The 25,439-nt window shown below is 36.5% G+C and overlaps 5 protein-coding genes across 7 annotated transcripts; 2 read left to right on the top strand and 3 right to left on the bottom strand.

The window, feature by feature from the left end:
• Nucleotides 443–3,354, top strand: LOC18780274 (eukaryotic translation initiation factor 4E-1). The gene is made up of 5 exons (XM_007211887.2): nt 443–838; nt 1,962–2,127; nt 2,208–2,333; nt 2,845–2,910; nt 3,012–3,354. The coding sequence occupies exons 1-5, from the start codon at nt 546–548 to the stop codon at nt 3,060–3,062; spliced, it is 702 nt and encodes a 233-aa protein (XP_007211949.1). The 5' UTR covers nt 443–545; the 3' UTR covers nt 3,063–3,354.
• Nucleotides 7,376–11,579, bottom strand: LOC18778974 (transcription factor GTE12). Its single transcript, XM_020561950.1, has 10 exons — nt 11,340–11,579; nt 9,767–10,746; nt 9,546–9,609; nt 9,297–9,466; nt 9,140–9,200; nt 8,965–9,048; nt 8,744–8,865; nt 8,572–8,638; nt 7,920–8,041; nt 7,376–7,825 (listed from the first exon to the last, which is right to left on the bottom strand). The coding sequence occupies exons 2-10, from the start codon at nt 10,604–10,606 to the stop codon at nt 7,583–7,585; spliced, it is 1,773 nt and encodes a 590-aa protein (XP_020417539.1). The 5' UTR covers nt 10,607–10,746; nt 11,340–11,579; the 3' UTR covers nt 7,376–7,582.
• LOC18778723 (60S ribosomal protein L44) lies at nt 12,621–14,019 on the bottom strand. Its single transcript, XM_020563112.1, has 4 exons — nt 13,913–14,019; nt 13,186–13,365; nt 12,981–13,055; nt 12,621–12,891 (listed from the first exon to the last, which is right to left on the bottom strand). Exons 1-4 carry the CDS (start codon nt 13,913–13,915, stop codon nt 12,832–12,834), a joined length of 318 nt encoding a protein of 105 aa, XP_020418701.1. The 5' UTR covers nt 13,916–14,019; the 3' UTR covers nt 12,621–12,831.
• LOC18780140 (bidirectional sugar transporter SWEET2a) lies at nt 14,692–16,966 on the bottom strand. The gene is made up of 6 exons (XM_007211884.2): nt 16,761–16,966; nt 16,337–16,373; nt 16,025–16,241; nt 15,772–15,930; nt 15,561–15,680; nt 14,692–15,413 (listed from the first exon to the last, which is right to left on the bottom strand). Exons 1-6 carry the CDS (start codon nt 16,819–16,821, stop codon nt 15,300–15,302), a joined length of 708 nt encoding a protein of 235 aa, XP_007211946.1. The 5' UTR covers nt 16,822–16,966; the 3' UTR covers nt 14,692–15,299.
• On the top strand, nt 18,449–24,392 carry LOC18781427 (exonuclease 1). 3 transcript variants are annotated; one of them, XM_020561315.1, is made up of 16 exons: nt 18,449–18,724; nt 19,509–19,628; nt 20,323–20,446; nt 20,601–20,738; nt 20,831–21,040; nt 21,197–21,372; nt 21,491–21,563; nt 21,817–21,928; nt 22,263–22,453; nt 22,563–22,620; nt 22,736–23,085; nt 23,176–23,227; nt 23,511–23,733; nt 23,813–23,992; nt 24,086–24,153; nt 24,224–24,392. In XM_020561315.1, the coding sequence occupies exons 1-14, from the start codon at nt 18,564–18,566 to the stop codon at nt 23,907–23,909; spliced, it is 2,085 nt and encodes a 694-aa protein (XP_020416904.1). In that variant the 5' UTR covers nt 18,449–18,563; the 3' UTR covers nt 23,910–23,992; nt 24,086–24,153; nt 24,224–24,392. The 3 variants fall into 3 exon arrangements, with proteins under 3 accessions (XP_020416904.1, XP_020416905.1, XP_020416903.1); XM_020561316.1 differs by having other exon boundaries at nt 22,727–23,085; nt 23,547–23,733; XM_020561314.1 differs by having other exon boundaries at nt 22,727–23,085.

Raw genomic sequence — 25,439 nt, 5'->3', positions numbered from 1 at the left:
TGTTTGACACATTGTCGAGTTGAAATAAAACATAATCAAACTCGAGAATAGTGTGTGTATGAGAAATTCCCATGGCACGGTAATGTGTGTGTGAGAAATCTCTCTCCTCTCGAAGAAAATGTACCGTAATAGAGACTATATAGAACCAATTAGCTTTACAAAAAAGAATAACGAATTACCTATAAAAAATTTATAAAAATATAAATAGATATAAAATATGAAGGAAAAAAATGTTCACATGAATACATTTATGTAGCCCATTCTCCTGAGAAGTTTGGGCCGTTTTGGACTTTACTTAATTTTGGATTTGAGCTGTGGGCCCAAAGCCCACAACCTGAGCTACTGATGACGTGATGGTTTAACACGTGTCATCTGTTAGAAATTAAAGCACGTGGCGAAACACGACGCCTGAACGCTGCTCTGTAAATAAGATAGGAGAGTTACCGAGCCATCGAAACGCAAGTCCTTTACTGAGAAAACACAAAACGAAACGCCAAGAAAGAAAAGCGAGCAAGAAAAAGAGCCAATCCAAGCAAGCCCTAAAAATGGTGGTCGAAGACGCACCCAAGACTTCAGCTTCAGAAGATCAGGCCAAGACCGAGACGAACCCTAAACCAAGGGAAGAGGACGATGAGCCCGAAGAAGGAGAGATCGTGGGCGACGAAGAATCGGCGTCGAAGCCATCGAAAGGAATAGCGCCACAGTCTCATGCTCTGGAGCACTCATGGACCTTCTGGTTCGATAGCCCCGCAGCAAAGTCCGCTAAGACTAAGCAAGAGGATTGGGGGAGTTCCATTCGCCCGATCTATACCTTCAGTACCGTCGAGGAGTTCTGGAGGTCTCATTTCAATTTAATTTTAGCTTCATTATGTTTATTTTTGTAATCTTCCTTAATTTCTTGTTTTCTTTATTTAAGTTTGTTTGGTTGGCGAGATTTAATCTTTTCCGTTTTGTGTGTGTTGGTTGTAGTTTGTGACTTGGGGTCTCTTGTGATTATCTTTTTGTTGGATTTTTTTTTTTTGGGAAATAGGGATTTCTGGAAAAGGAAAGGACTTGACACGTTTCGTGGTTCATGTTGATTGGTGACTAAGAAATGGGAAACTATTGAATTGACGAGAGTAGAAAACAATTATGGAAAAGGCAATGTTAAAACCTTTAAGTTTAAGGCGACACAGCTTTGCGGTTTATAGTGGTTTGCTTTCTCTACTGTGAAAGTCCAAATTTTTCGTTCCTACAGTTTCTCAGTAACTGCAACCTTTTCTCTTCTTTTATTATCCTTTTTGTGAACTTGTAACTTGGTTCTGTTTGAGATAAATATTTTGTTGGTGTTTGTTTGGAATTGGGTTGTTTGTCTCTCTAGCTCTTTGATTGATTTAGAATAATATTTGCCGATCTTGCATTTTAAGCATATGTCCGTCTTACATCAACGCATGCTGACAGGATTAGCTATTCATAGTATTAGCCCTGAAAGTCTTGTATTGTATTCAACCTGGTGTTGTACCTATTTCCTTGGTTTCCAATCTTGCTAGTCTTTTAATTTTAAATGGGATTTTAGAGGTTCACTGTTTATACATGATTTGGATTTATCATAATTCATAATAATGAGATCATCTTTCATTGAATTTGCTTCCTAGAAGGAGCTTCCCTAGGTCTTTGGGATGCTTTGATTTGTACCAGTATGGATGCATTCGGTCCATGCATTGTTAATTATGCTATCATGGTTATATTACCGTGTGACGAAAATACTTGGTCATCATTAGATGTGTTCTCCTGTTGAGGGATTTGGGCTGCTGAGCTGAACGTGTAAACACTTTCTTTGGGCCCTTCTATAAGGAGAAAACTTATTCCAAAGTTGTTATTTGAATAAACTGTATCCAGTGCCCGTGCTTGTTGTCTACCTCTGTTAATTTTTTCCTGGTAATGATTCTCACATGTGCGCATAAATTTTTTTTTGCATTCAGCATTTACAATAATATACGTCATCCAAGCAAGTTGGCTCTTGGCACGGACTTCCATTGTTTCAAATATAAAATTGAGCCAAAGTGGGAGGATCCTGTGTGTGCTAATGGAGGGAAGTGGACTGTAACTTTTCCTAAAGGGAAATCTGATACTTCTTGGCTGTATACGGTATGGTCTAAACCGCAATTGTTATTCGAGGTTGATTGATGTTTTTGTCTGTCCTAATTGTCTGTATCTGCTGGTACTAGTTGCTAGGAATGATAGGAGAACAGTTTGATCATGGAGATGAAATTTGTGGAGCAGTTGTCAACGTCAGAAATAGGCAAGAAAAGATATCTATTTGGACGAAGAATGCAATAAATGAAGCTGCTCAGGTAATTGCTGCTAGACTCCCTGTATATCATATATTGTATGAAGACAAAGCATATACTTGAAACCTTCAAAAGGTTTTGTATTCCTTAGATAGTACTTCACAGCATCACAGTTTTTATCTATGTTGTTTTAGCGTGAGGACAGACTTGCTATTTATTTCTAGCTGTGCATTTTGTTTATGTTGCTTTAGCGATCCTGGTTGCAAGGAAAAAAGAAGAAGAAGAATTGATTAAGTTGATGAATTGTTCTTTCTCCCTTTCCCCAAATCTGTTGCCACCCATAGTGGTTCAGCGGACACTTGGCTGCTAAGACCAGTGGTTTTGTAATCTATTTTGTACATTACTTAATGGTTGAGGTGAACTTATTACCTACTCCAAAAACCAAAGAGTGGGGACAAGGCACTTGCTTTGAAAACATGGCACAGTGACATTTCATCAACATTTTTTTTTAGTAATGAGTTTCATTATAATAACAAAATTTCGAAGATGTCTCTTATCCACTTTCTTGCTGCAGCTGAGCATTGGGAAACAGTGGAAGGGGTTTCTGGATTACAATGAAACTATAGGGTTCATATTTCATGTAAGGATTTTGTTTCTTATGTACATTATTTGTTGTTTTACTCAATTCTTGTTAAGTTAGGGGCCTCATTAATAATGTCCTGCTCTGGTTTGTTTTTGCAGGAGGATGCAATGAGACAAGAGAGAAGTGCCAAAAATAAATACGTAGCCTGATGTGTATATTGTTCTTTGCTAGTACTTGATGCTTTCTAACTGCAACAGCATTCTATGCTGAGATGCAGAGTAACTTCTGGTTAACTTCTGGTTCACAATTACAGATTTTAGACTTTTCTTCGAATTTACATTTTAAGATGTACAATGGATATGAGCTGTTTACTTTCTACAAAATGTTTTGCTTGCATCTTGAAGTAGTTTGATTAAGTTATTGCTCCTACTCATCTGAGTAAATTATTTTCTTTTGACAAATGTATGTGGTATTATTAAATCCAGTTCGCACTAGATTCTACCACAGTGTTCTTTGCCACTTCAAAACCTTTTTCTGGGGACGACAAACGTATATATATATACTGAAACCTAGTATGTGCTCTGAATTTTCTATAAACAGGGAAATGCATCTCAGGTTGTTTTAATATGAAGGGCAAAATTAAATTGTTATTTTTATACGAATAGGTTAGAAGATTGGCTTGAAAAGTTGTGAATCCCATCAAGTTTTAATCTTTATAATCCACCAATTAAATTGCGATTCATCTTCCCAAAGCCTTCAGAACACTAATTGCGTTTCATGATATATTCCTTCGTTTGCTAACAAGTAATTACATCTACAGCACCATTTTCAAAGAGCATACAACATTGGGATTTCAGTTGGGTCTAAAATTACTTCTTAGGTTCTTACCAAAATGAACCTTCGTTACTGACAAGTAACAATCTCAAACATGGACTGTGTTATATGCGAGCGACAGCAAGTGGCCCAGAGAAGAAGATCAATTTGATGGTTTTGGGGACGCTGAAACAAAATGCCTTCAGACCCGTTTGGTTTACGGAATGGATTTGAGGGGAAATCATTTTCCATGTCATTTCCCAAGGAATGGGAATGAAAGATTCATTTCCCACGTTTGGTAATGTTGGGAAAGTAACTGGGAGATTTCACTTTGTTTCCTTTCCCATGTTTGTTTTGAGTAGGAATGGAAAACAAACTTTGTACAATTTTCCAATTATATTCATATTAAATTAAATAAAAAAAAAATGCATTTAATGATACGTTGTAATTATAAATTGTTCATAGGGACAAAATAGTCATGAAAATTGTACATTGAATGTTGGCTCATTTTCCTAAACTTTCCCATGATGAGGAAAAACAAAACCTAAGTTAAGAGGAGGGCTTCATTTTCCCCCCTACTTTCTCATGTGACAGACAACCATTTCCCATGTCTGGACTTACCAAACATGGGAAAGCAATTGAATTCCCATTTCCAAGCCTCCTTTCCCATAAACCAAACGGAGGATAAAATGTCCACAATGGTCCAGAACCCTTATTGATACCACGGCTGACCTATAAAACACCTGCAAGCTCATAAAATAGCCAAATTGTTCAAACAGAGAAAAATCCACAAGACAAAAACCAAACTTGAATGAGAATTAAATGTGAAAATTGATTGACGCGATCTCTCTCTCTCTCTCTCTCTCTCTCTCTCTCTCTCTCTCTCTCTCTCTCTGCGCATAAGTGCGGCCGTTGAGGCCACAATATCACAACGTCATCCAGGCGTGCAGTCTCTTCGGCAACAAGTTAGAGCCGTCTAATTTTCACAATGTGCAGAGAACCGAGTATTGAATATATTTGTACAATCGGCTATAGTTTCTTTGCTTGGTAGATATGATGTTTCTCTAATTGTCTTTTTTTTTTAAGATACAAATTTACTCCAAATTTGTTAATTTGACCAAATATTGGAGCTGCTCTCTTGAATTCTCCTTGATAACTTTTTACATGTTCAGATTTTCCTTTTAGTTTGCACAGAAGAAAAAGTATGCCAACAAAGAATTAGCAACACAGCACCATCTTCCATTCTCAAAAATTAATTCCTCTGCATAAATACACCAGAGGAAATGCGATATACAATAACAGGATGGAATGTAGCAAGTGGGTAAAAAAAAAATCTTTATTTCATCAAACTGTAAGATTTGAACCAAAATGCTCTTAATATTGTGATTACAATATGCCATCAGGCAAAGATGACAATAAATTCCTCTATAGATTACATAATTTGTTTGTTTGTTTGTGATATACATGTCCAACATTCTATAGTTGGATGAAATTGGTTGACTCGGTCAAGTCAATTATCTGAGGATAAACAGTAGCAACTCTACTCTTCTTGCCACATAAATCCCTTCTGCATAGGGGAGCTAGAGTTGTCAAATCTATTACCTCAGCTCCACAAGGCCGGAGATAGCTTCTGCTGGGGACCTGATCATTGTCTGCAACTACAGCGGCCGATTGTTCCCCTGCAGGTCGGCCCAATTTAACACCATGTCATCAGAAGATCCAAACAAACCTATATCTTTAGTTACTTACTTCTGTGTCAAATGAGGTAGTGACATTTGAAGATGGTGTTCTCACTGGCGATTCAATAAAACCAAATTGCTCTGTACAATCCTCTCCTACTACTTGACTGCATCCATATGCTTCGTTACTTATATTGCCAGTATAATCCTGCTGATCATCTGCTGAACTTTGAACAATAAGATCCGATAATGTTTCTTCCTGTAATGTACCATAATTCATAGCTTCATCACATACTTTTCCATTATACCACTCATCTTCTCCTACTTCTTTACTGTGTCCATATACTTCATTCATTCTATTGCCACTATCACTCTGCTGATAATCTGCTTAATTATGAGCCATGAAGTCCGATATTGTTTCTTCGTGTAGTGTACTGGTATATTCATATCTTCATCAATTTCCCTCTCATTACACCACTAATCTTCTTTTTCAAAAAGGTCATCAGATAGTTTGGTACAGGAAGGAAGCTCATCCACGGAGCAGACTTTGACTTTCATCTGTTCCAGAAGGCGTGGACAATCAGCAGAGCGTTTGGTGTACTGGGTTGAAAAGAAGTTTACAGTGATGTTCAAGCTGATGATACATAGAAACACTATCACTTTCCATCAATAACAGCAAAAGCGTATGTATTATATTCATCCATTCACAACTCACAAGGAAGAAAATAAAATGATACCTCTGCCAAGGAGGGAGAGTGAGCATGGTGTATGCAAGTTTGATCTTACTGACAAGCCCTCCCAGGGATTTAAAGCTTGCAGCAGCCTGCCTGCCTTTCATACAGTTGGGTTCTGCCAGGACAATTCAAACTGCAAAGTTCCAAAGGGAATATTAGAAAGTAGGTCCCAAATTTCCAATTCATATCAATCCTAAAATAGTAATACAATTAATCAAATTTTACCCAGGTCCAAATTGATCCTAGAATTGGTGCCAACTCAAGATGGGTCCCAATCAAGCTGGAAATATCCTAAAATGACACATAATTATCAGAATATAATTCTCAAATAATTTGTATCTAATTTGGTCCCAATCAATCAAATTAAAAGCACAAACAGATCATACAGAGCAATGCACTAAGACAAGTAATTGTAAAGCGAAAAAAAAGAAAAAAGAAATGAAGAGACCTGGAGAGCAGAAACGTTAGTTGGGAAACCATAGATGCACAAGACCATCTCCCATGGACGCTTCCGCTTCGTTCTCCAAGCACCTTGAGCTATTTCACCATTATGCTGTCTTATACGACGCCGTGGGTTCCCTGTGAATCTGTATCAGCACCGCCCAAATAAAACATAAACCAAGACACAGTCAAAGTGGGCTCTCTTCTTAATCCAAGCCCTAAAAGAAAACCTCAAAATTTAAAGAATTTCAGATGGATCAAGATTGACCTGATTATTCTGAACAAATTGAGAATTTGAAAAAATAAAAAATAAAAAATAAAAAAACTGGGGAAGATGGAAGGTACCCAATATAGGTGTGGCCTGTATAGCGGGGGCTGCGAGAGGTCAACAGATAGCATCCGAAGAATTGTCCTTCTTCTGCTTCTTCCTCCGCGATTAGGGTTTCTGGGATTTATGATCCAATCTTTCTTCTCTGCCTCATCTCTCTTTCTCTCTCGCACACAAATCGACAGGCGTATCCTATCAAAAGGGAGTGAATCCAATTCGACCGTTGGAATATATTACCCTTATTTCACTGTTTGAACCCTAAACCCTTCTTCAAGAAAGGCGTATACTTCACTTGAGGTTTATGATGTTAATCAAATTTGAATCACTCTAGTCTTATCTGGGAAGTTAATTATTTGTTGAAAGGACTATTTTACAGATTTTGTGTGTAATCGGAATTCAAAATACGGACTGGAATCTGAATCCAAATTACTCCATGAGGCTAATTATGGGACTTGACCCCATTAACAGGTAAAAAAGTAGACACATTTGATTAGAGCAGGGCAGAGACAGAGGAAAGAGTAAGTAGAGTAAGAGAAAACTGATCAGACACTTTCTTCTTCGTTCTTTAAGAGAGAATCTATTATATATACTCGTATATCCCCACTACCGGAAAATTAAAAAAAGTAAAAAATTATTTACAATGGTCTCTTTTCCCTCTCGATAGACTGATACAAAACATCTTGAGCTGGAAAAACAGAACACATACAATTAGTAAGGGGCCAACACGTAGTGTCTCAAACAATCTCCCCTTCCTCCCCATCCTCGTTCAGAATTGACTCATCATCATCCTCATCTCCCGAATATTCAGCCTTTATAAACAAACCTAACTGTTCCAAAGGCGATCGGAGGTGCGCTCCTCCAAACGCCCCAGACCGACTCTTACAGTTGAGAAGAGGAGTGGATGGAGAGAATCCAGTTAATCTTTCAAGTTCCTCTAGGATCTTCAAGTTTTGATCAATCTCAACCGTTCTTTGCATCTGGATAAGGACACTCAGCAAATTAAGACCACAAAGGCACCAAAAGAGATAACATTCACGCAAGAAGTTGTAAATATGAAAAACAAAGGTAAACCTTCTCAAGTGCAATTCGAGCTTCTTCTCTTTTTCTCTTCCGTTGCTGCTTCAACTCAATCTCAGCCCTCATTCGTGTGGCGGCTTCAGCAGCTCTTATTTCAGCTTCAATCCTTGCCTTCTCTGTAGTATGGTAAAGTTTAAGATCATCAATTAATATAAGGTAGGTGCAGCAGGAGATTTTATTGATGAGTCATGCAGTGTAATGCCTTAACAATATAATCATGATAATCATGATATTGCAACAAACTTCAACATCAAGATCCATGAATTTTGTTATCAAACACTAGGACTGGAGAGCAAGATTCAACATGGCCAAAACACTAGGACTGGGAGACCAAGAGTCAATATGGCCAAAACAAAAAAGAAAGAAAAGAGATAAAAGATTCAATTTGGCCTTAAAAAAGTTAGAATTGTTATTCCACCTAAATGACCAAAAAACGTTTTGGTACAAATCAAGAACACTGAAAAAGAACACCAAGCAAGTGTTTGCCACGCAGACAAGCCCTTAAATTAAAAATTGTGCACTTTCACATTGCACACATGAGGCTAACCAGATACAGTATAACTATTGGTTGCATTCTTATAAAATTAAGAATCTTCAAACCCAAAATGATGGCAAAGAATAAAGGAAGAAACAAAGCCAGCTTTACCTTCATGCTGCCTCCTCTCCAATCTTGCTTTTTCCTGTCGCATCTTCATTGGATCACATCTACCACCCTGGATGGAAGAATGAAAAACAAGTAAATTACTAAAATTGCATGGAAACCTTCTCACTCAGTATCCAACTAGCCTGGCATGATCTTGTGAAAAAATGAAGCTTACTTGATCCAGGAGTTTTTCTTGTTGAGCTTTCCAAATAGTGTCTGCAAAGCGGCTCTTTAGCATTGCAGCACGGAGAGCTCTTTTTGGTGAAAGTTGAACATCAAAAAGAGAAGTTTTCCATTCTGAAACAATTCAGTAAGAACTCCAATTTAATAAGTCCACATATGCCAAAATGGACGATGCCACAACTTAATTTTGGCATTGCTGGTGAATAAACTTACCTTCTCCAGAAGCAGCATCTGTTACTGGAGTTGTAAGCTGAGGGCTGGGACAAATGTTTTCATCATCCAAAGCACTTACAGCCCCTTCATATTATTTCCAACACCAATCCAGTACTCAGATCACTAAAATAACTGGTTAAATATCATAATATAACAAATTGTTGCGTCATCTCACCATCAGATTCTGGATCTGACTTGCTCATCTGGGATGTTGACAAGCTTTTTGCTTGACAATCCTAGAATTGAATAAGAAGTTTCAATTACTGCTAAAAGAACATAAAACTCTTAACTTAAACTCTCAAGGACATTAAAAGAAATATTGTCATGCATACCAGTCTGGATGCATTGGGATTAGACAAACAATGATCTCTGCCCATTGAGTCACAAGGAAGCCCGCATCGACATGCAAGGTTGCCACATGAACCACATTTTCTGCCAACCGGGCTTGATGGCTGGTTTGCATTCATAGAGCCTGAAGCTTGTCTACTGCCACTATCAGTGCCTGTATGACACACTGAATTAGCACGCATAGATATCCATAAAGCAGAAACTAAAGCCTGAAGCTTGTTTTTCTTTCATACCTCTATTAGAGTTCTTTGCTAACAATTTGGGAGTGCAATGCTGCACTGTTTTGGAAAGCTCTGCCTGTAAACAAAATATATATTACTCTGACAGAAAAGGAAATGCAAACTACTTCAACGGCATAACTACTAATCTAGAATAGGAAATGCAAATTTTACGTTTTTGTACCAATCCAGTAAACATCTTTGTAAGCAAAAGAAAATCACAATTTCTTACTTACCTCACCATCACTCACACCAAAAGGAACTCTGACCTTCTCTTCGGAAGGCATGGACCTCTTGGTCACCGACATATTATGAAAGGGAGGAGTTCTACTGGGATTCTGCCTTGTATCAACATGAACTCTGACCTTCTCTTCGGAAGGCATGGACCTCTTGGTCACTGACATATTATGAAAGGGAGGAGTTCTATCAGGATTCTGCCTTGTATAAGTTATTTTCTTAATTTGACCACTCAATGATTTTGCTGGTTCAACCTTCGAGCTTCCATGATTCAATTTCCCACCTAAAAGACACCATCTCATCTCAAAAATCTTATTCAGGTTTTTGGCCATCTGATGAAAAATATTGGCAGGAGGATTGTAGACCATGGCATTAGAAAAAGTCAGTCTGACATCAGCTGCAAACTCTTCAGTGTTGCGGTACATATTTTTCTCCAGCTTTGATTTTATCGTGCCCAAATCCATGGGATGAGAAATAATATGAAAGTAATCAGGAATGTTTAGAGACAAGGGATCAACTGGTTTACTGAAAGCCCAACCATCCTTATGAGTTATCAGTGTTTTCAGAATCGTTGAACACTGCAACGTCACACTACGATCCATCTTCAGCTTCTTCTCTTTCTGAGATTCGAGAGCTTCTGGGGCTGCACGCTTCTTAGAACCTGGGAAAGAAGGTTTTGCCATTGAGCTGACCTCATTAAGTGACACTTGATGCCCAAAGTCACACGAGCGTTTCTGAGGATCAGCTTCTATTTTTTTGCCAAGATCAGCTTCAATTCTTTTGCAGGCAAATTTAATCTTCAGCTTGTTGCTTGATAGCATGGTTTTAGTGGCAATCATACTAACAAACTGTGTCGATTCAAGATGGACAAAGCCCAAATTTCAAGTTCTTAGGAAAAAATTTATGGCTTCCCTAATACCCAATAACTCTGAGAAAACCAGTGTCCTCTAACAACACAGGTATAAAAACACACCACCCTCTGCAAAAAAAAGTTTGCAAAAATTAAGCAACAAATAGTGCTATCAATGCACAAGAAGTGTACTGCGTAATACTTCTACCGTAAAAAATAAAAAATAAATTTAACAAAACACCTAGTATGTAGATAGCCCACTCTCCAGTTTTTTATTTTTTTCCCCAAGAACATACTAAATAAATTGAGGGGCCTGCGGTGATTCTGACTGTGACATCATAAAAATTCAATTCAACTACTCCGACTATAATAATTACCCTAAAGGATTGTATCTGCATAAGTACATAAAAAGGATTTCCAGAAGTCAAATAACAAATTAACCAAGCAACATATCGGCATAACAATGGCTGATTTTTAAAACACCCCCAAGTACCAAAAATCATGCTCTTGACACACTTTAATTAGGTCCCAAACACAAAGAAATTAGGAAAAACCCAGAAACATAAAATCACGAGATCCACACACAGATTCATGAAAACGCCAGAAAAAGAGAAACCCAAGACTACAAAGTAACAAGGCAGGAAACCCAGATGAAGACGACGACTATAAACATGAAAAAACAAAGTGAGAAATCGTGAGATAAGAGTAGAAGACGAACTCACCGAAATTGATCGAAGGGAGAGAGCTAGCTGACCACCGACTGATTGTGCGTAGAGAGCGACGCAGCGAGAGCGAGAGGGCCCAAAAGCCCCCTCGTGGTCGTGGGTATGCGATATGAGGAAGAGACTAGGGTTTAGAGAGAGAGGGAGGGTGGGAGTGAGAAGAAAGGAAGAGAGCACAGTGAAGTGGTAGGGGCTTAGGGTTTTTCTCTTTTTACTCGACCCCAAAACAGCTAAGCTCTTTTTAATTTAAAATATATATATATATTTTACGTGTAGATTTGGATTGGATGGGAATTGGATCTTCTAGGCGATATTTATAAGATTCTTTCTTTGCCTTTTTATGTACTGTGTAAAATTACATTTTTACCCTTCGTTTCCTTTTGGGTCAAAGTTTCCTTTCCTCTCTTGGATTTGGTTTTGGGGAATTCTTAGAGTGCCTAATTTATAATATTTTATTTCCATGTGTTATGTACATAAATTTATAAATAATCAGTTCTAAGTGAAATGGTGGATTTTTAAACCGCAATAATGAGAGATAAACTCAAAAATTGCATATTGGGAGAAAAATATATTAATTAAGTTTCTATTAAAATAAAATAAAAATTAACTTTGTAGAATCTGTTTAAATAATATCTTGGATATACGCTCTAAAATACATAAACAAAATTGGAGTGGTATGAGAGAGATTTTTTTTATTGGTTTGTAAAAAAACATTATGAAAACATAGATACGTAGAGGGTGGATGAATAAACGGTGAATTAGTTTAATTTGTTAGATGAATAATTATTTAAGGACTAAAGATAATACAATTTAATCCTATGATCAGCCAAAATTTGTAAAATAAAATATTTAAAAAAAGCATCACAGAAGGTCGATCAGGTACATGAGCACTCTCAAGGGTTAAAGAGTTTAGCAATCGGCGTACATTCACCCTTTACAACAAGTATTGGGTCATCATCTAAAAACCAATTGGTTCAGTTTTGAGACCGTTCAACTTTTGATGGTAAAATCGAACCAAACCGCGATGGACCCTTTAGGTTTGGCTGATTCCATGCCAACCCCAACTGACCCCTTACAATAAGTATTGGGTCATAATCTAAAAACAAAATCAACCATTACAATTTGGTTCAGTTTTCAGACCGTTCACAACTTTTGATGGTAATTTACCATCAAACCGCAATGGACGGTTTAGGTTCGGCTGATTCAATGCCAACCCCATAATCACAATCAGACAACCCCAACTGATATTAGCAAATTAAACTGAAACAAAACATCTAGTGCTGAAGATGCAAATTGAAACATATAAATTAGCGACAACGGTGAACGCTGTATTGGAACTCTAATCTCAATCTTCAACTGATAACAGAAAAAGTGTCACAAACACTTTGACGTTTGACATAAACTAACAAAAACTTGAACAAATCTTCCATACTTGCTTAAAAGCTCCAACAAAATAGAAGTGCAGCACAAAAGTACAAGCAAAATAATGCATTTAAAACAGAGATGTTCCCTTCCCCTTCTTGTCTCCACCAATTTCAAAGTGCTTGCACCTCTGCAGAAAAACAAGAGATCGGATTACTTTATCGTTATGAAAAATCTTGGGTAGAAACCAAAAGCAACAATTTACACCACAACACTAACCTTGATTGGGTGCTGGGACACATGTTTGCAACCCTGGCATTGGAGCCTCAGGACAATCTTCTTAGTGGTCTTTGCCTGTTTAGAGACATCGAGGTTAAACATGCACCAAATTTAAAAACTAATAACAAGACACAAGACAAAATAAATCTGACCGAAGCGAATAAGTGATAAAATAAGCTGTTGGAACCGAGAATTTGGCTTATACCTTCTTGTGGAAGACTGGTTTGGTCTGACCACCATAACCAGACTGCTTGCGATCGTAACGACGCTTCCCCTGAGCAGCAATACTAGCCTTGCCTGTCTTGTATTGTGTAACCTTGTGCAAGGTGTGCTTCTTGCACTCCTTGCTCTTGCAGTAAGTCTTCTTTGTCTTTGGAACGTTCACCTGCAACATTACACCATGAGTTATGATCCATGTTCAAATACTTCAAACAGAAAATCCAAATAAAATATGGACTAAGCAATTTAGAGAAAACCCAGTTATAGCAAGCAGAATAAAAAACTAATTACAAACAGAATGAGATTATGCCATCTGATAAGAACCCTATTCACAGTGAGCAGCGTAAGAACCAAATCAATAACAAATCTTTGTGAATAACAAAATAATTGTTTTGTGTGACAAGAACTTAGCAAGTTTAACAGTTGCACATCCCAATAAGATCAGTTCATTTTCAGATGTCAAGTTGCACTATATAACCCTAAGCTATCGTCAATACCAACTTCAACCCATAAAAACAACACAGAACACTGAAGTTTAAGCTAAACGAAACAAAAACACACAATGAAAAGAAAAACCACAAACAAAATCCAAATTTATGTTTGATTTTCTCACATACACCACTTAAAACAAACAGATCCTAATCAAACATTAAGAGCACCCGATTACACCTGTGTCTGTGAGAGATAAGAGGGAAGAGGGAAGATAGAGATACCATGGTGAAGGAAGCGGCGCGGATACAAAACTGAGCAGGAACACAACAATCGTAGTAAGAACCCTAGAGGGTAGCAAAGTGGTAAGCGCCCGGTTTTATACTTGATGGGATGGGCTTTTTATTAGTCTCAGGATTTCTTATTTTCAAGGTAGATTGGGTTTTGGGCCTCCTGGCCTAATTTCAAAGTTGGGCTTTTGTATGGCTCTCAATCCGTATCACCTCTAAACTGACTCATATTCCCAATAAAAAGAATAAAAATATTACATCATTTTTAAAACTTAAAAAATAATTACAAATAATTGTTATATACAAGAATATCAGGTGCAGTGCAAGAGTAAATGCTATTATTATGCACTTGAGTTACAAATCTATTTTCTATGTTTATTTTCTTTTTTTTTGGGGTGAAGAAAGGGGACTAACACCCAACAGAGAAACTAAACAATGGCTCGAGGCTTACATACTCCAAGTAAATTTTCACTAATAAAATACCTAATATTATCAGGATGATCATGGAAGGTTGACACACCCAATGCAAGACATGAACCCAATTCAGCTCTTTGTTCACTTTTTAATTGTCCATAGATAAACAACTTTTAAGCCTTTTTAATTTCCTAAATAACATGGTGTGATTGTTACCACAATAGCTACAAGATCAGTGTCACTGGTCGTGTCTCCCATGGCGTTGATTACAGAAGTATAAAGAAAACAAAGGTTTAGCAAATTTGCTTATATCACTGGTCGTGTCTCCCAAATTTCAAGTCAACATGTGCCACACAAAAGAAGAAAATAATAGTCAAATAGGAATTTTACCCTATAAAAACTCAAGGCCTGTGAGAAATATACAAGAATATTGAAAGAATTCGTTGGGACATTGAATAACTAGCTTTTTGTGCTTCATACAAGCAATCTACTTGCTTGATCTTGATAGGCAAGAAAACATAGATGGAGAAAATGCTCTTGCTCCAAAATGGTGGCAGGCCTTTGAATATAAGCTAGTCATCCAAACCTTACAAGATGAAAGTGGATCCACATTTGGTGCAATTCTAGAATGGGAACCATCTGCAGCACTGTATAACAAGTACCAACCAAGCAAACTGTAAACCCCTTTAAACAGCACAAGGTTCTGCATCAACTTATCAGTTTCCTTTTGGTAAAACTTTAACAAAATCTGATACTGCTCTTTCGCTATAACGCTTTATGGCCAACAACGATTGTTGGAAATGGCCCTTTTCTAATTAACTGTTTCATATGCCATGATATGGACAAAATGAATGCCCCTTTCCGGCCACTGCGTAAATACCATTGCCATATTTTCCTCTAGTCTATACAGCTGAAAGAAATACTTGGCACTTGACTTTTACTGTATTGAGTATTAGGCTGGTAAGTTTCACACATATGAAACTATCAATGGTTCTCTTGAGTCTTCTCCAGATATCTTACTATAGTAGGAGTAGAGAGCCAACTGGACAAGGCCTAAAATTGTTCCAATACCATTTGGGATCTGCATCCAAAATATCATTTGAGGACAGATAAACACAAGTCAATAAGTAATAAAAGCGTGATGTGGTTTTCTGCTTAGAGTGATATAATAGCTGATGGAATTTGGATTGGCATGTTAAGATCTTGCTGCAGAAAACAGAAGACTTACATAAAGGAAGGGGTCTTCCTTGAATATTCCATAGGCAGAGAAAGAGAGACTCATCAAGAAAGTTGCAAAAGAGAGATTAAATGGCATGAATTCGACACTCCTTGTTTTGATAACCAGTTTCTGCAAAAGGGTATATGAGAAACAACATCAGTGACAAGAAATTGCACTGTCTAAAAGCAATCTGAGTGAGAGTTATTCCACACGAACTTACTATGATAAACAGCGGCGAAGCAAACATTGAAATAAGTGAAGCGACACTCAAATATCCAACGAACGTTTGCCTGTCATCATACTCTAAAACTCCTAAGCTCACAAAGACAACGAACGCAAATACAACAGCAACTGCCCCTAATAATCCCAACATCCTAAGCTGCAATGAACATTTTAAGGAACAGCAGACAGTCATGCATTATTGTAAAAGGGATTTCAATAGAAGTGCAGGTCTATTGGGGATAGATGATAACCTTAGTTGCTCTTTCAGCGTACGTAATGAAAATGCTCAAGTAGACTAACTGGAAAACAGCCCCAAATGAATTGACTGTAGCCACCAATATAATACCAGTCTTCACTACAGGCATGCCATACCAAAGACATATCAAGCAATTCAAAAAGGCATATATGTAAGGCAATCCAGAGAATTGTTCTGTTGACTTGTTTCTAATGATTCTCTTGAATGTTGGCCTGGAAAACAAAAAAAGATTCATATATAATCAGTGGGGAAGTGCATAATTTCATAAATTTCCATTTTTTTCTTATAAACTTTTTGAGCAACTTACAGTGGTGACACAAACAACACGAAGGCAAAGATATTCCCTGCAGTTGACAGAGATGGGTGTTAGAATGTTTCTTGGAACTCATAAAAACATATTTGATGAAGATTTCCTTTTCCTTAACTAAATTTAGAAAATGCTAAGCAAAACCATAAACTTGCTATCCAAGCTGATTCCTATACATGCATCTTAAACAACATATGAATTTTCATCTTAAATTAACAATTCAAAAGCCTTCAATCAAGGTAAAGTTCTTGACCCACAACAGTATTATATAAAGTCATTCAATATAATTCATGGTTTTGCTTCCTGAAACAAAAAACACACAGAAAACTATACCTCAATCATATATTGAAAGAAGTTATAAGCAAATATATACAATGAAAGAAGCATATTGGAGCAGATATGGTGTCAAAATGAAGAAGGGTACCAGCAATGCCGGCTGCAGTACTGAAACCTAAATAAACAGAAGACAACCCAGTTGACAACATCGATCTATGAATGATCAAAACCAGAGATTAGAAAATGTATGTACAACTTCACTGGCTGCTACGCAACACCAAACAGAAGCTCTCTCTCTCTCTCTCTCTCTCTCTCTCTCTCTCTCAATCTTGTAGCTTTGTACATTAATGGTCCAAAGGGGGAGGCGTTTTATTAATTATATACTTGTTACCAGAAAACTGGCACCAGTCATTATTTACTACCAACTATTTGGGATTATGTTAATCTAATGATCATCCAATTATGTTAAACTTGTAAATTTCTGATAAAAGCCAAGATGGATTTCCAAATAGGGTAAAGATTAGAAATTGGGATTACGTTAATCTAATAATCCGAACATGAATTTCCAACCATTGATTTTTCACTGCCATTCTTCTGATACAACTTTCACAACTTGAAAACTGATAGGCAGAAGGAGATAATAGCTAGCTAGGAGACGTCATACCGCATACGGCTTTGTGGCTCTTAGATAAACATAAACTTCAAGTGGGCTCATCCCTCACTATCAATCATCAATTGGTTCAGATTTTTACAGATTTTGGGGCCATTGAAATCATGAATGTTTTTTTTTTTGGTCACTTATGCATATACGTGGTTATAATCACGTGTTATATATAATAAATATTTTAAATTAGATATCCGATGAATATTGGAATATGCAGAATGTTTTGGTGGGCAAAAATTGACGAGTCCATGGGTTTTGATCAAGTATATTGGAATATAAGTGCTCACACCTGAAACTTATGTATATGGAAACAAAATGGACCTCTCAACATGAAGTTTATTATAGCTGTCACGACAGGGCCAACTGGACTCATTGTTGTAATTGAACACGGCTTCTTCTTCTTCTACTTTCTTTCTTTTTTCATCTAATTTCAATTAGTTTGTTTATCTTTCCTTGCCTGTTGTTGTTTTCGTTAAAACGTATCAACAGAAAGATATCATATGACATGCATAATTAGTCAGAGACACGACATGGACACCAAGTAAGAAATACAGCATTTCAGGTATATTATTTTTAGAATTAGTGATAATCTAAACTATAGAGGCGGGGAATTTCACGTATACATACAATTCAACAAAAATACCATGAGGGTTTGAATCTGAAACCCTAGACTCCATTGGCCACTATATATAGATATTATAACAGGGATTCTTCATTAATTTGTACTATTTTTGGCTAAAGCGATGCTTAACTTGTAAGATGGACACAAGAACTTCTCTTATTTGGGCCATTGTTATTTCTTGGCCTTTTGGGCTACAATTCCTGCCGCCCCCATTGGGTTTGTTAATTTTCATAGCAACTTTTTGGGTTTAGTGTATCGAATATCAATTACAATTTTTTTTTTCCGGTTATATTGGAGGGAAAGAAACCTTAATAGGGTTCGATAAATTACATTTCTCTTTGGTAAATGATGTTCATAGAATATCCCGTTTATTAATAATTTATTCAGTTTTTTAAAAATAAAATTTTGAACACTATGCCCTTAAAAATAGTTAAAATAACTTATTTTTGCCTCGTACAAAAAACACAAAACTCCTCCCCGCCAAACAAAGCACAATTACCCGGAACCAAATATTCACCAATATATTTCCCGCCATTTTCCTTTTCCTTTTGGGGTCACTCTCCCTTCATTACCCTTTGGTTTTCCCAATAACCCCCCTCAGATGAAGCCTATTTGAACAGAGCTCATCGCCTCATACCGATTCCAGCGCTTTGAGGAGGAAGAAGATGGGCATACAAGGGCTATTGCCGCTATTGAAATCGATAATGGTGCCCATCCACATCAAGGACTTAGAGGGCTCTTGCGTGGCGGTTGATACCTATTCTTGGCTTCACAAAGGTGCCTTGTCCTGCAGCAAAGAGCTATGCAAAGGAGTACCCACCTCCAGGTCTCTTTTTTTTTTATAACGGAATTAGTCGAATTGGGATGATGGGTTTTTGTTTGTTGATCATCTGTGACATAGAGTAGCTGAAAATTTCGATAATTTTATGGAAATGGGATGATGGGTCCTTATTGCTTTGACCATTTTGATGCAAATTTGATGTTGAGTTGTCTTGGTTCAATCATCCTGATGCATTTTCCATGAATCATGATGGGTCTTCTAGTTGAGTTTTCACTGGTTCTAAAAAAATGATTTTTATTTATATTTCACCAATTTGAGGAATTAAACTTAAAAGAACCAGAATTTGCCAGTGACCTCAAAATGGGTTTGTAAAGATGAACCATTTTTCTTTTTTGCTTTCAAATTATGTGCATTATAGTTATTTTTAGAAACCCACTGTCATACTTTTCAGTAATTTTTTTTTGTGGTAAACTGAAAATGTACTTAGATGTGGGGAGAACCCGCATTTTCCAGCTAGCTTCTAAGGAAAGGTCAGTTTGACAAAAGAAAAGCACTAACCTTGTTAAACCACTACGTATTGAACAGTATATTCCACCAAGAATTAAAGATATTTCCCTCGTACGATGTTCACTGACAAGAAGCTACTTGCATTTCTTTATGTTCTGTGTTTTTATGATTCCAAAGTAAAATTACAAAATTAGGATTCAAAGATGCAATAATTTATTATGACAAAGCGTCTTTAAGTTTAGTGCAATTGATTATGTAGTCACGAGTAGATTGTAGTACTATTTGTTATATGTGATTCCTGTGCATTTCATTCCCATTTTAGGCACATTGACTATTGCATGCATAGAGTAAACCTGCTGCGGCATTATGGTGTTAAACCCGTTCTTGTATTTGATGGTGGTCTTTTACCAATGAAGCTTGAACAAGAGAACAAGCGTGGAAGGTACGCTGGTATCTCATTTTATTTTAATTCCACTTGTAATCCATATCTTATTTGGTCTCTTAAGTTAAGTGATCAATATGAAGTCAAATTATTCAACAAATTAATGAAGCCAAGGGATCAATATGAAGTAATCCATATCTTATTTGGTCTTTACTTAAGTGATCATAGTCACTTCAGCTACTTTGGAGTAGGTTGTATGAATCCTTTATGCCATTTATTTTTTCACTAGTTTCAGATATCTACTTTTAGCTTTATATCTTGATCAATTATTTAGGACGTTGTCTAAATCCTAGAGAAACTTTTAAATTCTCGTGTTTGTGCATGCTTAGAGATAAACAATTAGTGCATAGGTTTGTGTATATGTAGCCAAGGGATTATATGGGCTGATATGTTCAACTCAACTTCTTAATAGTCATCCTTTCTTTGCCCCTGTGTATGGCATTACATCTCTCAGCTCAACCGTTTCAGCAAAAAATTTCCCTGTCTATGTCATTTCTACTACATTTGGAAAGCTTCCTATCTTTAACGTGTGATTGGTTTGTCTCTGCAATATGAGGTGGAGCTACTGATCCTTCTCTTGTATCATTATCAGTTTAATAGATCCAACACATAAGGGACTGGTGTTCACCTTTTAGTGGTTAGTGTGATTCATGGATAACTCAACTAGGAACTGCTTTGTATTCTTCTAATGCAGGGTGCGAAAGGAAAATCTTGCACGTGCCATTGAGCATGAGTCTAATGGAAACTCAGCTGCTGCTTATGAGTGCTACCAAAAAGCTGTTGACATTTCACCTTCAATTGCACATGAGCTAATCCAGGTAAAAAACAGGCAATTTTGGGTTATAAAAGATTAGTTTTTCAAATAAGGAAACACTAGCTCTTTAAAGTATCAGATATTCAAAAAGGTTTGTTTTTCTTCTTTGCGATATTGAATTTAATCGCCTCTTTTGTTGACAATGTTGCTCCTTGAAGGTGTTAAAGCAGGAGAATGTATGTTATGTTGTGGCTCCTTATGAGGCAGATGCTCAAATGACTTTCTTGGCTGTCAGCAAGCAGGTAGAAGCCGTTATCACTGAGGACTCAGATCTTATACCATTTGGATGTCCCAGAGTGAGTTATCTGTATAGCACAGACCACCTTTTTTTCTTTACCATTAGAAACTTACTATTTGGGTGATACTATAAATCCTTTCTTTATTCCAGATTATCTTTAAAATGGACAAATTTGGGCAAGGAGTTGAGTTTCAGTATTCCATGCTGCATCGGAACAAGGACTTGAGTTTTGCAGGATTCACAAAACAGATGCTTCTGGAGATGTGTATTCTGAGTGGTTGTGACTATTTGCCGTCATTACCTGGAATGGGCCTGAAAAGGGCTCATGCACTCATTAAAAAGTTCACAAGTTATGACAAGGTGAAGTTTATCATTCATGCACGCTAGTAACTGTATACATTTTTGGAATGACATTATTTGATTGCTTAGAAATTATCCTTCTATTTTAATTTACTTTTTTGGTTTGAACATTTTGAATAACTCTGTTATAAAGTGACCGGTGGCTGTCCAATTCAGGTAATTAAGCACCTAAAGTACAGCACTGTATCAGTTCCTTCCCTTTATGAAGAATCATTCAAGAAAGCAATATTGACCTTCCAGCATCAACGCGTTTATGATGTTGCTTCTCAAGATATTGTATCTTTGTCTGATATATCTGATGATGTTGGGGATGATTTGGACTTCTTAGGACCATATCCTTTGTATTTTTCATTTAAGTTAATCATTTCATTACCTTTTTTTTTGGACTGAGTCATTACTTCCATTCAATTAATTTCAATGCTTAACATTATATACCTTAATCTGAGATACATCGATACCACAACATATAGCTAAAGGTATAGCAGAAGGTGATATTGATCCATTTACCAAAATGCCATTCCAGGTATCGTCTATGCAATTTCTAAAAGGTTTCTTTTCCCTGATTGAGTTTTCTTCTTTGCATAAGATTTGAGGCATATGTTTTTGGTTATTCTGATCTGTAATGTTTAGTACGATACAACATGATGAAGTCAAATCGAATAAGTTTTGCATAGAACTCTTCTTTCAATTGAGTTTTTTGCAAATCTATTTTGTTCTATTTTTATCAGAAAGAGTGTTTGTGATTAAACCTATTTTTTTATTCTTTGCATCAACAGGAAGAGAACATTACTGCTGGCAGAATTTCTCACCCTAAAAATGTCAATCTTGGAAGGATAAAGAAAAAGCTAGATTTGCCTGTGCAGAATAATCTCCTGACTAAATACTTTTGTATCCTTTGAAACCCTTATTTCTAAGTATTTTCTTGCAACTTTTTCTTTTTGTGTTTCTTTTCTTTTTTCCTTTTTTTTGCAGCATATTAGGCAAACTTTCTGTTGTCCTTTGCACTATGTACTGCTCATATATGTATGTTTAAGGTGTTTATGATGGGTTTGTATAAATTCAAAAGCAATAGTTAGATAGATATAGTAGAATAGCTAAGATAATTAGAATGCAGTTCTAGAAAGCACCAACAGTTTCTTACATATGGTTGTAGTGTTGCGTTTTTTGTAGCTGTTATTGTGTTTGGGTTCGAGTTCTGTAATTTTTCTTTAACAACCAACAGGCTTTGCCTCTCTTGAAGCAAAGAGAAAATTCAGAGCCCCGCGGATGTCACCTGAATCTCCAAGTGCATTTGATGATTCTTCTCTCAGTCCTGATGAAAATGTCTCCTTGGATGATCCTTCTTGTAAAGCAAGCTGCTCAGAGTCATCCCTTAACTCTGAAAACATGGGCAATGTGCTTCCCAGTGATTCAGTGAGTTTCTTAAATGGGTGAATATGATAATTTTCAATCAAACACCACTTATTAATCAGCTGCCTTTACCCAGTTCTGTGATGTAATAAATTATCCTTGTCTTGACTAGGTAGAAGATGGCTTTGACACTGATGTCCGTGATGTATTAGAAGCAGCTCAAACTCACGGTAAGGATATAGTTTCCCCTAGATTACTTCATGGGTCCAGTTATAATTTTCCACTCACCACTAGTACTTACAACTCACTTGAATTTTATGTTCCTGACATTGAAAGACATGGTAGGCATGAGAAGAAGTCCAGAAAATACATTGTTGCAACAACCCAGACATTCAATTCATAAACCTTGTCTAACACTGCATAAGGAGCGTGAATGCAAGAATGCCCCAGACACAGTTGAGGGCAGTAAGACAAGAACGGAAAACAGAAAGGTCATTGTGAGAAGTTCTTATTTTAAGGACAAGTCAATCAATGAAAATGACCAGGAAGATAAACAAGAGAAACGCTTGCTAGAGGATGGTATTGCTATTGATATGGACAAGAATGCTGTTCCAGAGAGTGCTCATTTCGAAAATAGCTATTTCAATGGCAAAGTTATGAAAAGGAAGACCCCTCCAGGTGACAGCGTTGAAGTGGTATGTGTTTTTCTCTCTTTTGATTTTATGCTCAAAGTGTTTGTGTTTTTGATTGTTTTTCTTATAAAATCGTTGTCTTAACTACTTCAGGAAAATGTGAAACCCAAGCAATTGTGTATCAGTGCATGCCTTCCCGATGATGGTAAGTGCTAGTCAAAACTTAGAAAAACTGAGCTTTCTATTTTGATAAATCTATTTTATTTTATTGACCTATGAATGTGTTCATTGATCAAGGATATTGATTTTTGTTTTGTATTGTTTCTTTCATTTAGGTTATTTTGATAAATCAGTTTTTTATTGACCTATGAATTTGTTCATATGAGCTAATATTTGTTGCCTCATCAGTTTAAATTAAGAGGTCAATGAAACTGACCTATATCATTGATTAAGGATATTGATATTATGTTTTTGTTACTTCCATTTAGGTAATTGTGCATCTAGCCTAAACGAAACATTTACAGGCACAAAAACTGAAGAAGGGAAATTTGGATCCAACATTTCCCATTTAGGCCGGTATTCTGACATAGCAGAGAAGTCGATGGAAAAATTTGTTTCAGTAATATCATCGTTTAGATATTCGTCGTCTGGTTCTCGAGCAAGTGGTCTTCGTGCTCCTCTGAAAGATGTCCAAAACACTGGTACCAATAGGTAAGATTTTCAAAGCTTATATTGCCTTCTCCTACTGCTACATTATCACCATGAATGACTTGATCTTTATTTATTGCAGGTCAACTGTTGCTGTTGACTTTAGCCAATTTGAATACGTACCAAATACCCGGAAGACTTCCACAGCACCTCGCAAACGCTGTTTTAGACCAGTTTAAAGCAACACTGTGTGGATGAGCAATTAGCAACCAGTTTTTTACTTGCATCAATTGCTCTGAAGCCAATTCTTCCCTAATGACTGGTGTGTGGGCAACTTCAACTTGATTTTGTGTTTGCTTATCTGCCATTTTTGTTCTTTGGTAGTTTTTTATTAACTTCCTTTTAATCATGGCAGATTCTTCAAACACTCATTTTCGACTTCTTGAGGCCCTTGCTTGATCTGCCATCAGCAGCGTGACCTCCGTAAGTTTAAATATCATTGTTTGTTTTTGTTCTTGCATTGTCATTTATACAAAGCTCTCTCCGATTGCAGCATCATTGCGTCCAGAGTGAGAAGCTGCTTGATGACGCTTTTGTTTACTGATATTCACGTTTGAGTTAAAGATCGACAGTTTTGTACTATACTTTGTATAATCTTACGGTGTGTTTTTTTTTTTGCTTCGAACTAAGCATCTATTTTTAAACAAAAAAGAACAAAAACACCCCCAACCGAGTTTATACAAACAAAATGTGTAGAGATGCATCTTTTTTTTTTACTGATTTCTACTAAAAAAGATCACACGTGTGTATTACTTATGAGATATTCTCCAATAAGTATTTAAGTTAAGAATTAGTTACATACTTCTAATCTCAATTGTTGGATTGCATCTATGAGACTATCCATATGTTTAATGAATGCAATCCAATAACTAAGATTAGAAGTATGTAATCCATCCATAACATAAAATACTTATTGGAGAATCTCCCTTAAAGTTCTACTTTGCGTAATTAGCAATAAGATTTGTCATAATCCATGCCACCTAAAGGAGGACAATTATTTATTTATTATTATTTCCTAGAGTTGCTGCTTTCTTTAGTGGGTGTATTTTTGCTCACCACCTTAACCATAGGTGTACCCTCACCACCCTTTCCAAAAATTGACACATGTCTATATGTTTAACTATAGTTAATTCTTTATTTTTTATTTATTTGATAACATTATTATGAGAGAGAAATAATACTTCAATAAGATTTTTCCTGATTTACCTTTATTAACCTAGCAAACTTTCCACTTTTCTAAATTAATTAGTAACTACCCAAATAAATAATTGGCAATTCGCTTTATGTCCCTTGCTTTAATATGAATATCAATTCACAGGCTTCAATACTTTGAAGAACACACCCAGATACTTTGAATCTCAATTGACTTTAGTTAACTCCTTTTATACATGCCCAAAAGTTACACTGCTCTTCAATTGCTTGATTATTTTTTTATACTTTGGTGATTGCTCTGCATTATTTAATTTTTTTAGTCCATGATGTTGGTATCGTCTTTACCGGTGGATCAAGACTAGCACATAAAGGAATGATAAAATGAACCGCACTGCAAAGCAAGAGGAATGAGACAATGAAGGGTATTATTGCAGAGCTTGGTTCCTTCATCGTTTTTGGAATTTCTGCAACTCCAATATATTTTGCTCCTATGGAGTAAGCTTTATTCAGAATAATAAAACCAGAATTAATTAGTCCAGAACTTGCAATGTTAAAAT

Source organism: Prunus persica, chromosome G4 (genome assembly GCF_000346465.2).
Source record: "Prunus persica cultivar Lovell chromosome G4, Prunus_persica_NCBIv2, whole genome shotgun sequence".
Lineage (NCBI taxonomy): Eukaryota > Viridiplantae > Streptophyta > Magnoliopsida > Rosales > Rosaceae > Prunus > Prunus persica.
Note: the sequence above shows the minus strand (reverse complement) of the source record. Positions and strands in the feature narration are given on the sequence as shown.